We start from the raw sequence: 16,695 nt of genomic DNA on the forward strand, positions 1-16,695 counted from the left end.
CATCCCATAGTTTTGTTTGCGGTACGCTGTCATATGCTTTTTTAAGGTCAACATACAAAAGGTGGAGTTCTTGATTTTTGGCGGTTTTCTTATCAATTATTTGCGAAATCGTAAATAAATGATCAATAGTCGACCTCCCCGCTCTGAAGCCTGCCTGTTCTTCTGCCTCCATGTTGCAATATTCCTGTTCGATTTTTCCATAAATTCTGGATATTGTACACAGCACTATAAGTCCCCGGTAGTTGTCGCAATTTTCTCTGTCCCCTTTTTTATATACGGTAGTCATATAAGATGTTTTCCACTCTTGGGGTAGCGCTTCGCCATTTATACACTTCTGGAAAAGCATTTGCAGATGAGAAAAAAGTTTTTCAGTGCCATTTTTAATTAACTCTGGTGCTATTTGACCCGGGCCTGGAGATTTTCGATTCTTTAGTGACTGACAAACGTCTTTTACTTCTTTAATTGTAATTCTAAGCGGAGATGTGATGATGTTTATATTGTCCTGTTTTTGATTTTTGAACTCTGGTCTTGTTTCTGTAAACAATTTAGACAAGTACTCATCCCATTTTTCTTATGTTATTGGCGATATAAGATTAAGACCATAATATTACCCTTCTTAATTTTGGAATGTTAGACCTTCTCACACGATTGGTAATGTTTAAAAATGTTTCTAACTCGAATGTGGACGTTCTGGATCCCATGTCATCCTGGTCATTGCTTTAGCACAGCCACTTGATAACTAATTACTTTTTAAGCGGTTCCGAGGCTGAGATCAAAACACCGATAATCAAGACCAAAAGAAAAAATTGAAATTGAATTCAATATATTTTTCCTGCGGCTAGTTGCTACCAATAATTGATAGATATTTCGTATTTTCTTAATCAGTTTTCGTTGGTTATTTGAAATAATTTCGATACTCATACAATGGGAATCGTGCGCTTCGTGAAAGACAATAAAGTTATTGACTAACCATTTACGTCGAACAACCACCGGCCTAAGACAATTTCCATGCACCCGCTTCTGTCTATTCAAAGTACATAACTTCGCTTCTCTCTTGCACACCATCTGTCGGCCCGAAACCATTATTAACAGATAAATGGACCCGACCAGCATGTTCTCTTCGATCATAACAATAACTTATAGAATTTATTCAGTTTATTCACTCGAAGCACTCTAATTTATGAAGTTCTTACATCGATTGATTCTAGTAATTTGAGGTTTCTCACTAGCGAAGAACTTGATGTTATAATTTCGGATATTGTTTCAAATTTATTTTCATTTGAATCAAAAATGAGGAAACGGATTCTGGAACAAATTATCATTTTTTTTTTAATGAAAAAAAGTTTAATATCTCCTAAGATGATCATGTCGTAGCAGATATACAGTATACGCTTTGTTGCAATCTTCGATTCAATATAAATCTTCGTTCAAGTGTGTCGATGTAATAGGATTTAGATGGTACAAAAATACAAAATTTCCATCTCGAAACTTTTTCACTTATTCATTGATATAAAAGGCTCCCAAAGCATATTATCCCGCTCTTACTGATTCCAAGCAAAATATGACACGTCCTTAGGGATATTTAAATATGCTTTTGGTTCGCTTACCCGAAGGAAGAGTGGAACTTCCACGATATCTATCTTGTTCTCGTAAAAATATCCAAATATATCTTATGTAACGCAATTTTTGTATTGAAATCTACGGAGAATTTGCAAAATTGATATTTCGATACTATTCAATTAAAAAAAAAATATTTGGAAACAGAGAGACAGAGGAAAATTATTACAATTTGTAGAGAAAAGTTTGTAAAAATTAAAAAACAAACAAAATAAAAATACACATGTCCGGAATTTAATATTATTCTTCTTCTTTTAATGCATATCCACATTTTTCATGGCTTCTCTATCTCTAGCTGTATGGATCAATGTCTGAATATCTTGTATACCCGTCCACTGCCTCGCGTTCCGCAACCATGACATCCTCTTCCGTCCCAATCCTCTCTTACCTTCAATCTTTCCCTCGACTATCAGCTGAAGGAATCGATATTTATGGCCTCGCATTATATGGCCAAGATATGCAATTTTTCGTTTCTTCACGATGCTAAAGAGTTCGCGGTCTTTATTGATACGCCTGAGAATATCCTCATTCCTCACTTTGGCAGTCCATGGTATCTTCAAGGGTCCATGAAGGGTCCATTCCATGATATTATTATTAAAATAGAAGTGGTTTAAATAGTTGAAGACACTTGCCAGTAAATATCCCCTCAAATTATTGCGGAATGCTTGAAAAGATGATATCGATATGATTTCAATCGGCAAGTGATTGTGCATTTTTTTGCCTTGTAAACTCTCGAGCCCTCAACTAATTCTGAATGATAAATAAATGATTATATTTGAGTTTTTTTCCGTTCAATCAACCCATTACAATAATTCTCACTTATAAACAACATATATGCAAATTCTCTAAGAGGGAAAAACAATCGTTTAAACTGCGGTAAAGCCTTCGGTTTTAAGAGTAAAGTTCGTCAGTATAGAGAGAAGAACATGCATTCCAAAATTCAAACAACGGTTCATGTCGTTGCACTGAGAAAACAATTGTTGAATGCGATCCGGGAGACTATTAAATTAACTAGTTTACTTCCTTTGTTATTTCGCTCATTTATTTTAATGTTATTCGAGATAAATTGCACAGAACTGAACTCCATGTGTGCCACTGTCTGTATGTGTACTCTCCTGTCAGACAATTATAATTAAAACCGGAAATTTCGTTTTGTATTTGTATTCGGTGATATGTATATGCCGTTTTGTTTTCTCTTCATAAATTTGCATTCAGCTATTCGTTCATCGGAATTATTCGCATTCCAACTTATAAAATGTTGACTCCTATAATCAAAAATTCATTTCTCATCATCAATTCTCATCATTAAGATTCTGTAATCAGATATCGATATATAAAAATACGCATTCGATTTACTGGATTTTGTTTTAATGAAACACCCGGTATGGTATTTCTCACGATTATCGTCATCGTTTCAATACATAAGTAACATGTATGTTATCTCTAAATTTCCCTTCTGTGTGTTATTAGTGTCTCTTTGTGTTGATGTTTGACAGTTATCAGCTGTACGCAGGCATATAGAAATTAGTCGGCAACCCTCAGTAACAACACTGTCAATATTAAAGCTGCTGTAGCTTTATAAAATAATTAGCTAGTCTATTTGAAATTTGCTTTCACGAATATCGTGAAATCGTGAATGACATTTATAGAGAAAAGATGTACTATCCGCCTATTGGTGGAAATGGTTTGTTCGGCAAATTAGTAATTTTCAATTATTTAGAGCTGAAACCAATAAAATTCGCTTTATTGACAGTCTCGAAGCTTTAGAAAGTAGCGTTCGTTATAATCAAAATTCATCGTTTAGTTCTACGGAATAATTAAAATTTGGTTATTTACACAGCCGTACGGGATGATTTGTATCATTTATAAACGCCAATCAACTGATATTTTGATTTTATACACATTAGCGCTAAAAAATTTGTCGAAAAAAGTTTTTTTATTGCGATCTATACACTTCGAAGCTATCAAATCTAGAAATATATTTTTGAAGTATCCAGTATCGTATTTTTGTCAAAATTTCTTTTGATTTCTAAATAAAATGAACGAAAACGAGAAACTACACCAGAATGCTTCCTGAAGTACCTGACCCAACAAAGAAAACACAAAAAATAATCCAAGGAGACCAAATTTGACGATTAGGGTGCACGAGGTAGCAATTTGAACTTGAATTAATTGATTTTGGCCATTGCATTAACGAATGTGTAACCTGGTGTATTATCTTGATAAAACAACACTATATTCTAAACCAAATGCGATCGTTTTGGCTCGATTTCTTCGCTCAAACGTTACAATAATACTCGCCGTGAAATTATCCCACGTGTATCCCAAAAAACCGACACCAGGGCCTTGCCTACAGATGGAATGGTATTTGCCTTCTTTGGAACTTTTTCAATCCATTGTTTTGACTTATTTCAGATGTGAAGTGATCCATGCTTCATCTATGGTTATGAAACGGCTTTATTTCTGTAAAACTTTACCAAAAACTTGATCGAAACATACAGTTAATACCGCATTTTTTCAGTCGACGATTATTCGGTACCGCTTCGTGAATTTTATTCATCATTTCCTTTGGTAAAGTTCACTATTAAAGGCTGCCAAGCACATATGGTTGGAAAATGACCGTGTTCTTCAACCACTTTACCCACACGCCTATTTATATCTAAGCGTGAGGAGCGCTGCACGTACTTGTTAACTGTACAGCACTTAGACTGTAGCAGTTGCTGATTTTTGGTAGCACAATGAGTAATCTTTTATTTAGCAACACTTTAGGTCGTGAAGCTACAGTAGTTGGTGCCTTATTGACTTCTGTCGATATAAATTGAGACACTTTCAGGTTAAAAAGTTATAATAAAATATGACTACACTACACAAAATGTTAAACACAAAACTTGTCCTGCGCCCAAATACAGTAAATAATAATTGAAACGTAAATTGAATAAAAGAACTATGTTAATTCATCAAGAGAAATTAATTTTACTTATCATTTTTAAATGCACTGACAACTGCCTCCCATTTTTTTTGAGATCAGGTAGTCGTAAATTTATTAATCATTTTTGAAAGATCATCGATTCTAAAATCGAATGATCATTCATCGGTTCGAGAATATAATTCTCGAACAACATATTAAACAACTTTTTTACTTTCTAACGCAAGCAACTACCTCCACCACTAGATGAGGTCGGGTAGTTCCGGGATCATCCTCGTAAGTAATTAAAGCAAATATCAGTGATAATATCATCAGTGATGATAATATCTGCTTAAGAAAATGTATATTAAACTATATCTATGAAAAATTGTTAATCATCTGTATAAATATAATCTTTGGAAACGTCCTATTTAAATTTCCAATTCCCAAATATCCAGACAGAATACGTACACCTGCAAACTAACGTCTTTCATCAGTTCTCCCATCCCCGAGGCGCAAATTGAATCTTGCATAGATTTAATTGAAATTGTTCTTGTTGCAGGCAACAGCGGCAATCTGAATTCAAATCGAGTATGGTTCACCGTAGCCGCCTATTTGATAAGTACAACGCTCGGTTTCACCATCACCTATATAGGTAAGATTAGGTTATGGGAAATTCGAATTGCATGTATTCGTACGTTTGATTTGCATCTGGGGGATTATAACGTTATTAAGTTTAACAAAGGTTACCATACCGAAAGGACTATATGTTGGGTTATTATAAATAACTAATAAATATCACGCAGGGAGGTACTGGAAATATTGAACGAGAAAATCAGATTTTAAATGAAACGACGTCGAATTATCGGCTATAAAAATACAACATTGGATGAACGGAAATCGATTAATTTAAAAAATATATGACTACGTACGTTCTAATTTCAAAGAGACGTCAATTTTTCACAATAATCTCATGTCACTCTTTCAGATATGTTTTATTATTTCCTATGTATTATCGGATCTAGGTGCAAGCAAACCGATCTTTCTGATGGAAGGATATATTAAATTCTATTTACAACCGGGATGATATGTTCAGGACATTTCAGGAATTTATCGAACTGCGAACGTACATTTTCATGCATTCAAATTATCGTCCTGTTATACCTCACACTTGTTCATTCGAATGGTATAGATGAAAGAGAGACGTGGATTTTTTTGTGAGTTTGGCCAATATCCAACAAAAATATTCGACGTGATATAAACGAATAGATTACGACGTCCGGTATGAGTGTTCGATCAAAGGGAATACAAATTTGGAAAATAATAGTGGATTTATTGGATATGTTTACCGTTTATCCAATTTCGATCGCATTCTATCAATTAACTTCAATGCAAGATACAGCTACCCTTTCGAGGTTCAGTTTTTACGTAACTCCAATAAATTGGTTATCTAAATTTCACTGAATTTTTAAAATTATCAAGACCTGTTTATATCTGACTTAAATACTACATATAAAATATTTTGATAGATATAGTTTCGAACTAAAAAATTGCCTCTGTTAATGTATTTGTCTTTGTATAATCAAAAACGACTCAAACCTATAAAGTCCACTGGCATCTCGGAATTTTTCACCCTAAATATTCATAATTCATCAATAAATTTACAAAAAATATGGTAAATCTTCTTGTAATGTTGAATTTAGTTTTATGATACAAATTTTAGTTTCTTTCTGAACCGAATGCTGTCACGATTACAAAATCCATCTCTGTACAAGGCTATTAATAATGCTCTCTAATAATATCTGAAACCAATCCCATTAATTGAACGATATGAATATTCCCAGGTGGGAACCCCCGCAATGGACAACTCAATTAAGTCTAGATTCACCTTAGAAAGTCTCTAGCGGCATCAATAAAATTCAATTTTAGATCGGAGACTTTTGATGTCTTCCAACATTTCATGAATTAGTCAGATTTTCACGTCACGAATTATGAAAATCTTCTCTTTGATATACATAAATTTAATAACAAACTATAATTAGAACAGATGGAATAATATATTTAATATTGTTTAATTAACGAAATAAATTTCAATTTAAAACAATAAACGCGAATGGGGAACGTTTGTTATTTGAGCTCGTACAAAAGAAAATTACCGACTCCTAAATAAATGTTCTTCAATATAATTTACTGAAGATATTTCTTAAAAAGAATCAGATTATTAATTAGAATTTCTGAATAAGGTGGAATTGGAATATGTGTGGATAAAATACATTTTACAAAGCAGCTGAATTTTTGACAAAAGTAAAATAATATTCAATGAAAGGATTTGATTTATTTTATTAAAATTTTCCAATATTTTTAATTCTATTCGATAGATATTAAGGAAAAAGTGGGTTAAATCATCTTTACTGACAAAACCTTCATATATAAACGTGCTAAACAAAGAAAACGATGCACGATTTGCAGCAGGACTATACGCAGTATATATTAAATAGTGCCCTAGTTAACAATTCCCTTGGTGATAGACTTGAACAGCTACAAATCGATACTCTGGTGTTTATTAGTAGAAATATGATATTACACATAATTTGCACATGCACGTCGAATGGGTTGTTCGTTTTGAGTTATTCCACACTCATCAATCTATGTCGAGGATTAAATTGTAGGTGTTTTCAAAGTAATAGAGGCTATTACCACACTATTGTACTATTGATGGTATGTGTACATAACATTTTTAAAAAATTACCCCGAGTTTTATTAATGGAATATTCAGATCCCAAACGACTTAAATCATATATTCGTTTAAATAATTCAATTACGTTGAGTCGATCACCTCGGAGCGATTATTTAAATGATATAATATTTAAATGTATGAAAAAAATTCGTAAATTCTTTTGTTTTGTAAAAAAAACTGAACTTCAGAAAGGATTTGTTTCAATTTCTAATCCTACTGCAATTTCTCGACTACTTTTGGTGACTAGAATTTTCTTTTAATGGAACTTTCTTTAATTTAGCTTCTAATGATTCAATTTAATACATTTCGACTATATTTACATCTACAGATTCTTACACTACATCATTTATACATACTTTTATAATAATACTATCCTGCAGACTTCATACTGTCTCAATCGATATAAAGGGTTTTCCAATAAGAGGTGTTATTTTGAACAGCCCGCTATTTCGGTAAATGTCACTTTTGAAGCTGTAATTTTTTGACATTTGACAAGTAGAAACTACGTCATTAATGAAAATGGAACGATACACGCTTTAACAACGCATTGAAATTATTAAAATTCACTATAAAAATGGTGAAAGTTCGTAAAACTAAAACATTTTTGGGTCGACGTGAAGCACCTTCTCGGACCGCAATACAGAAATTGGTGGAAAAATTTGAGCTGTTGGGACAAGTAAGTGATGTGAAGAATAAAACCCGTGCACGTCGCTCAAAAACAACTGAGAATATTGCTGCTGTAGCCCAAAGTGTTAAAGAAAACCCCATTCCTCGTCGTTCTTTGGAATTAGCCATTCCTCTAACGTCATTACACCGTATTTTGCATAATGACTTGGGTCTTAAGGCCTATAAAGTTCAGTTAACACAAAAACTCAAGCCGGCCGATCATCAACAACGTCGTGTCTTTGCTGATTGGGTCCTTGAAATGCATGAAAATGATCCGGAATTTCATCGAAAAATCATCTTAACTGATGAGGCCCGTTACGTCAATAAACAAAATTGTCGAATCTGGAGCTCGTAAAACCCAAGAGCTATTGTTGAAAATCGTCTCCATCCTCAACGCGTGACTGTTTGGTGCGGTTTATGGTCTGGCGGTGTCATTGGATCTTACTTTTTCGAAAATGAGGCTGAAGCAACAGTTACGGTGAATGGATTGCGCTATCGAGAGATGATTAATGATTTTTTATGGCCGGAATTGGATGGTATTAATTTGGACAACATTTACTTTCAACAAGACGGCGCTACGTGCCACACAAGCAACGAAACCATCGATCTTTTACGAGAAAAAAAGAGATGATCACAATTGGCCACCGAGATCTTGTGATTTAACACCTTGCGACTTTTTCCTTTGGGGCCACGTGAAAGATAAGGTCTACGCCAACAGTCCAGCATCGATTCAAGACCTCAAAGATGGAATTCGTGAGGCTATCGAAGACATAGGGCAGCCGCTTTGCAATTTGGTTACGGAAAATTTCATGAAAAGGATATGGTCCTGTAAGCGCAGTTCTGGCGGCCATTTGGCTGATGTTGTGTTCATTATTAACAACATATCAAAATAACACCTCTTATTGGAAGACCCCTTACATGTATCGGATGCTCTACTTATTTCCTGTTTGAATCTTATCCTTATATGAAAATAATTGGGATCTTTTTGTCTTCAACGGTATTTTCAGCATTTCAGCAATGTGGATAGCAAGAAAAAAGAAATGGTTACGTTTATAACTCAAATGTTTTCACTAAAATTACGCGAAACTCTTAATGACAATTTTATCGGCTACGATTTCGGCGATATGCAAGGAGACGTGTTACAAACTGTTGGAAGAACAAAATTCAAAGACGAAAATCAATTTTGCAATTTGGTTACGGAAAATTTCATGAAAAGGATATGGTCCTGTAAGCGCAGTCGTGACAGCCATTTGGCTGATGTTGTGTTTATTATTAACGGCATACCTTCCTCTTTATAATGAAATAAACATCCGATCATTTATCTCAAAAAATGGCATTTTTCTTTGAATATCAAAATAACACCTCTTATTGGAAAACCCCATATTTTTATTTTGGCCTTGCGATTTATTTATGGTTATCGCAAAAGCCAGACGTACCGGAAATTGTAAACGTTTAAAATCTTATTTTTTTACACAGTCGAGGTTGATTAATGTTACGCAGCATGATGACAACTGGTTCAACTTTCAACTGCAAATTGTCAGGTGGTATAACGTGGGATAGTTGACTACGAAAATTCCCAAAGGTCATATTGAAACCCTCGTTCACCCGGTCAATGGTCAATTATGGTTATTGAACTGTTATATATGGGAAAATACGCTGAATAAGCTCATCTTTTGAGTGTGACAGAAATCTGTAGGTAACGTGATGAATCCGGTCGACTATATCTAACAAACACGTTTGCAATTTCATCTTGTTGCACTTTAGCAGTGAAGTTTCACTATCGCAAAGGATCAACAAGAAAAAATAGAAGATGCACTCTTTTTCTGAGGTATTAGTTGGTTGTCAAATGTCAAATATCATGATTGCCGTTCAGAAATTTAATTTGTGACGAAACATCAGGAAAAAACATATTTCAAGACCAAAATTAACCAAATCGGTCCAGCCGTTGCGAGACTAACGAACAGAAATTCATTATTATATATATATATATATATATATATATATATATATAGATTTGTTGTACGTCCTGTATTCAAAGCTTAATAATAGTAGCTGACCCATAGTCAGTCTTCATATGCAACGTTCATCTCATTAGTAAAGCATGTGTTAGTAGATACAGTAATTGATTATTAATCTCTAATGTTAGAGCTAAATTGACCGGGAGCGAGACGTGCATTACTTGTTGTCGGCCCTATATTAGATAACAAATGACTGATACATTTTGCCGGATGCATGGAATTACGGAATCATATGCAGTCGAATGATTAATGATATATTAACATAATCACGACCTTGTTATCATTATAATCATGCGAATATTAAAGGATACAGAATACAAAATAGCCGAACACAATCATTTATGATATCAAATAAACAATATTGTGTCAGTTGGTTACATAATTTCAACATTTTTAGCCAAAAGACAATCTCAATTGCGACAAAAAAATTTATAAAAAATTTATGTTGAGAGAGTTTAAAGGTCTGTTAACCTATAGCAGCGTGCTGATGATTTTTGGTGATTGAACACAGTGTTTCGATTATTTTCCGAATTCAATCGTAGTCATCCTGTAACAAGAAAAACCGAATCCAACAAAAGTTTTTCGCGCGCGGAGCATCTCCAAGCAAATGGTCCCTGTTTTTTTGGAATGACTCAATATGTCATCACCGTTCCATTGGGGCAATGAAGGACGATCAATTCTGAACCAATGAACCAATCGCAGAAGACGAATATTTCACGAAATGAGTGCTTTCACACACCAGTTCAAACGAAGACGTCTTTGAACAGTCAAAACATCGAATTGATGGTTATTCCTCCATACAATCCTCACGAGGCATCCAAAGATTTGTTCTTATTCACCTAAATCGAAAATAAATTGCGAAGTTAACGTTTTTTTATACCTGAAGAAGCTGTTGGTTAATTCAAATCACATTTTTGGAGGTATCTCAATCGGAATTTTTCGACAATTGGTTAGGTTAATATGGAACAATTCATTGTTTATTTCGAGATTAAATATGAAATATAGGACAAACTGAGGAAGTTTTAGTTTGTTTCCGTTGTCTGAAGACGAATATTTCGAAAAACTCGAAATATTTTGTATTTATAAAGGTAAATTTTTAAACGTCTTGTAATTGTAATCAGTGAACATGCCTTTTAATAATTTTAGAAACTTATTTCGTTACATAATCAATACGAGTTTTGCCTTACACGCACACTTACATACAGAACTACTTAATCTATGATAGATCCACCTTGAAATTATATTAAGAGATGTACGTTCTTGAGTTTAAGTGCGGCACTTCAAATATGAATTATTCAAGGAGTTAGTTGAGATCTCAGAAGGGTACGAATATTCTTAGTTTAATAAATTTTTGTTTAAAAGTAAAAATAATATCAAATATTATAATAACGAAAAACTAAATAACTAAAATTCATAGCAATAAATGTATATATTCATGGCATTAACAACTAAAATTATTCGTGTGTGGACTTAGCAAGTAATAACCTGAATAAATTTATAAATCCGGCCGATGTGCAATTGATGAAATATTAGTTCGATTTGTATTTTGGTGGAACATAATTTACCTAATTAATAATACTTTCGCCGAATGGCCACAAATTAATTAAGCTGTTAACAAATTTCCATCAAATTGAAAATTGCAATAATCATTTTGACTTCAAACAGCTATTTAATTTATAATATAAAGTGAAAATTATTCTATAACCGCTTAAAAAGGATGAATAATTTTATTTTAATACAAAAAAAGATTTCGGAATTATTATTATTAGTATTTAAACCTATTTTGGTATTGAATGGAGCTTTTGAGGCATGAACAACGAATTATGAATATACGAGGTCCGGCTATTAAATAAAACGAAAACATGAGCAGTATCAATGCCAATTTCTCTTTAAATGAACATCCGGATGATTACCGGGGCTGAAAAGGCAGATAAAGAAAAATTTACCACGAAGAATTACACTTGAAACAAGTCTTTGCCAAGTTGACGCCAATAAATCTGACTCCTAACCACAAGCTCAAGTCAAAGGGTCTGTTCAGATTTCCTTGAAAGTTTAGAAAAAGATCTGCTTTGAAAGGGACTCGATTTGAGTCGATGGAACCAAAGAAGACTTCCAGAACTGCTTGGATCAATGGAAAAAACGTATGGAAAGGTATGTGACGAGAGGAGGTACGTATATTGAAGGGGAGCATTCGAATCTAGACTAATTTTTATAATAAAACCCTTCTTCGTAACTAGTCTCGTTATTTAATAGCCAAACCTCGTATTAAAAATAATTATTGATTTAAATCAAAGTCTATAATCATTTTATATTTCATTTTATCTATTGATTGAACAGAATGGCATAGCTGCTATTTAAGAGGATCCGGGCTTAAAATTTATGTCCGAATAACATCGAAAATGAAAATTTTTCACGCCACCTGTGAAAAAAGAAATAGAATGTTTAATATATCTTCAAATTATGACTCAAAGTCGTAAGAAGAAATCAATATACTTAAGAGTTTGGTTCCACAATTAATTTTGTTTCTTTATATTAACTTATTTAGTTTATCGAATCATGGGGTATTAATGAAGCTCGAATGAAGATTTGTCGCCCCAACAACAGATGTCTTGATGAATTCTTAAACACTTTAAGCGCGACGCTAATGGTATTTCGATGTTACCAATAAATAATGCAAGAGAAAATTGACTTTGAGGATTTTTTTAAATTATTTAAATATGAACGCAGTTGAAATCGATTGAAAATATCGATTATCAACAGACATTTATTATTTCTAAAGTTCAAATATTGTAAAAGGTCGTATTTACTTGATAAGAATCAATGTCAAAAGTTTATTAGGATAATTAGGATAGAAAAATTCAAAGTCGAGTTTCTAAATATGAATTTCTTTTGTTTCAGGCTGCTAAAACTAGATCAATAACTAAATCAATGGGATTTTCGTAATATTTGAATGTGCAATCTTTGAAGGGACACATATTGACAAAAAAAACTTATAGAAATAAATGTCTCATATGTTTATTAGGTACAAAAGTTTTATAAAAATTTGAAGAGGCTTTCTGATATGTCCATGCTGATGAAATTCATCAAAAATAATTCAAATTCAACATGATTGACGATCACGAAGGAAAATTGAAGTTGTAGTAAAAAATCAACTAATAAATACATTTATTTCCAAAAAAGAGTACTGAAAAATACAGGGCATAAACTGAATGTTAATTATTGTGAGTTCAACAAAAAATATGAAGAAAAAAGTTTTATCTTGAAGTACAATCTTACTATTTGCAATTAACATATTTCATATTCATTTCATTCCATTCCTAGCTCAAAAGATTTTTTTTATCTCGTTTTGTATCAATTTTCTACCATTCTATATAGTGTAGTAACTAAATATTTATTATCTGATATTATATCGAATTTTCCAAGCAGGTAAACATGATTTTCTAAAGGTATACAAGAACAACATCTTCATAACAAATTGCTCCAAGTTTTCGAATCTGTATTACCCCATTATTAAATAACTCCCGAAGCTATCAAATATAATCGTAGTTTTAAAGTTTCCGAAAACCACTTAGAGCTCAAAATCATTTTTGTTTCGTCTGAAACCATTTAGAAAATCGATTAGTTCCGATTCCAGAATTTTTTATGTGGATTAATTATTCGTAATAAAAAGATTGTATGCAATTCGTGTGTAAAGCCTTTTTTTGACTCATATAAATTGTCGGATTCGTCGAAAAAAGCCTACTTCACCTACTTGTTATATAGATAACTATTTTAAAGAGGTGACTGCATTAAAAAATATAAAAAAATATAATTTTTATCATATAATTTGGGTTTCGGAAAAAACAGAAAAAGTTTTTGGAAATTAGTGATCGATACCTCAATTAGAGTATTCCTAGTTGTAATGAAGTATGAAAATTTTTCTTTATAACTAATTGTAGAAATGATCGTCGACAAGTTATTTACTTAAAGAAAACTTTTCCTATTAGTTATTATAAGTATGTTCGTGCTGTATACAAGTTTCAAAAATCCTCTTCAACTTCCACAACTTCAAATTTTATTTCTGGAAGTTTATTTAATAACACTATATACGTAATACGATAGTTCGAAAAAGCACAGAACTGAAAATAGTTTTGAAATATTTGGGTGTATATATTATGAAATTACAGATTTTTATAACAATATTTTGTTGATACTGTAAAAGCTTCTTAATTATATTTTTAAAATTATTAAAGAATTTATTCAACAATCTCTATTTATTATTATTATTATTGAAAACCTTTGGAAATGTAATGGTAATTATACACTTTCGCGGTCACCTGGTTTTTTGGCTCTAGAAAATCGAAAAATGGATGAATTTTAATGATCTTGGTCTCAAAATGTTCCATTTTACGGCGGATTTATAAAAAAAATACGAAAATTAGAAAAAATAAATATTTTTCACAGTTTCATGACTTTAAATGCAAAAAAAATGACTTTCTACATATAATCCTTCGTAACTGTTTCTGACGTCGTGGAATCAAGTTCGTATATTTTTTTTCGCAATTTACATAAAAAAATGAATATTTTGAAAAAAACAAATTCAAAAAAGTTAATTTTTTTGAATAATTGTGAGTTGTGGGATTTTGTTAATAATAAATTGAAATATATTGACAATGAGTTGCAACAATTGTGAATTGAATACATTTGAAGCACTTCCAATATTCAGTGATAGAAAACAACCTAACCTAACCTAACCTAACCTAACCTAACCTAACCTAACCAAAATTATAAAATTTATCCATCTATCTAACCAAAAACTATTAACATTGAAGAATATAGTACGAAACCATTCACGAAAATTGATTGTTTTTCATCGATTTCATTTTAAGCTACAAAAACTGAAAAACTCATTCTTTTTGAATTTTTTTTTAAATTGTTTATTAATTTATGTAGAATACAAAAAAAATATAAGAACTTTATCTGATAATGAGATAATTTTTTGTAAAGGATTATTTTGCAAAACCGTTTTTTTACGATTTAAAACAGTAAAACTATGAGAAATTTTCATTCCAGCTATTTCTACTAATTTTTTGAGACCAAGATCATTAAAATCCATCCATTTTTCGATTTTCTAGAGCCAAAAAACCAGGTGACCGTGAAAGTGTATAATTACCAATGTAATTATCATTTATTTATATTTCAGAACGAATATTTTGTGTAGATAATTAAAAATAATTGTTGAATTAATTCACAGATCATAATTTATTATGTATATTTTTAAAGATATACCTAAAAAAATTTGTTTCCTTATAGAGATTGATGATTGTAAATAATATTATTAATATCTTATCATTTCTTATAAAAAATATGTCATGTATGATGGAAATTAATGTTTATAATAAAACCTATTTGTGATAAATTCTATTCTATTCATGTTGTATGAAATATTTCCTAATAATTTATTGTATGTTGAGCGTTGTAAATATAAAGTAGCTTCAATAAACATCTGAATTTTTTATACGTATTTTTATTCCATTACCTATTTTTAAAACTTTGTTTTTTAACTTGAAACTTTCAAGTTCGTTGATATTATGAAGACAAACTCTCCTATGACAATAATTACTCTCTTCAACATGGAATCGCCATAGTCCAAAGCGTTGTCTTGGGTCCGAGCTTAACCATCAGACTAATTAAAATAATTAAATACTCCGAAAGTTTAGAGAGTGCAAAGTTGGTAATTGCTCCACCAGGACCGACGTACTTCTAAGCAAAAGGACTTAGGTACATACTACTAAGTTGTCACCCCATATTTTGCCAATTAACACTTGACTTATACACTTAGTTTGTAAACAAAGGGATGAGATTAGTTTCGGGTCGATGTTATGAAGAATGAGAAGGAGTTTTAATTTAATTGGAAGTTATAGTACTTTTCAACTTCTAAATTGTTGTTTCAGACAACGCCACGTTATATTGCAGACAACGTGAATATATTAAAAGATAATATTATCAGCGTTGCTCTAATGAAAACTTTATAAATTTTAAACTTTGTTATTACAACAAACAGCAAGAAATCTTTACGCAAAATCCAAGTGTCTCAATTGCACGGTTGATTTAAGAGTCTCATAATTGTTATTTCCCATCGATTAAACTCCCTGATATACACGAGAGATGTTTCTATTAGAAAAAACCTCAAAATTGGATTAGATACAGGTAAATATAAGGAAAGAAAAGTAATATGTATACGATTTGTCGCTAATAATGGACGAAAAATCACGAAAAAGTAAAAGTTGATATTTAAGACCATCTCTATTAAAAATTTTTATATAGAAGTTAACATTGTGGTTCGGAAATTGATTTCTAATAAGTATTATCACATATCATCGAAAGTTTGAAGTGGCGACTGCAACTTTTATTACTCTCGAATAGTCTTTGTGAAACAACGTTGATGGCAATTTCGTGTTTTCGTCTAACAGTGTAATTGAGTGAAGAGTCGTGATAATTATCATTACCCACTTCAGCTTTTACTCCGAATATAGCCTGGATAGAGTTTAATTAGATTCGCTGGCTTCGAATTACACATATTAGCATAAAGTCGGAGGCAAATATACTACTTCTTTCGCTTAATTTTGTGTCGGGACTTCTTAATTAAATGCGAATTTATTAAATTCGCTGTACATAATACGGTATATTTCGAAAGTATCCTATTTTCCTGGATAATCCTTTCAATTAGCAAAGTACATTCGTTCAACAACTAATAAAACAAGTGCCTTTCT

At 31.9% G+C, this 16,695-nt stretch overlaps 1 protein-coding gene across 2 annotated transcripts in view; it reads left to right on the forward strand.

Moving 5' to 3' along the window:
* The window catches only part of LOC130447969 (butyrophilin subfamily 2 member A2-like), a 189,980-nt gene extending 174,542 nt beyond the window's left edge, over positions 1 to 15,438 (forward strand). The window contains exons 6-8 of one of the 2 annotated variants that reach the window (XR_008910291.1): positions 5,085 to 5,177; positions 12,842 to 14,229; positions 15,085 to 15,438. Coding sequence is in view for 1 of the 2 variants with exons in the window: in XM_056785054.1 (XP_056641032.1) it covers positions 5,085 to 5,177; positions 12,842 to 12,849 (101 nt within the window). In the remaining variant the exon portion in view is untranslated. Of the gene's footprint in view, positions 1 to 5,084; positions 5,178 to 12,841 lie in introns of both variants that reach the window. The other variant, XM_056785054.1, reaches the window with a different exon arrangement.
* Positions 15,439 to 16,695: the final 1,257 nt, after the last annotated feature.

Source organism: Diorhabda sublineata, chromosome 8 (assembly GCF_026230105.1).
Source record: "Diorhabda sublineata isolate icDioSubl1.1 chromosome 8, icDioSubl1.1, whole genome shotgun sequence".
Lineage (NCBI taxonomy): Eukaryota > Metazoa > Arthropoda > Insecta > Coleoptera > Chrysomelidae > Diorhabda > Diorhabda sublineata.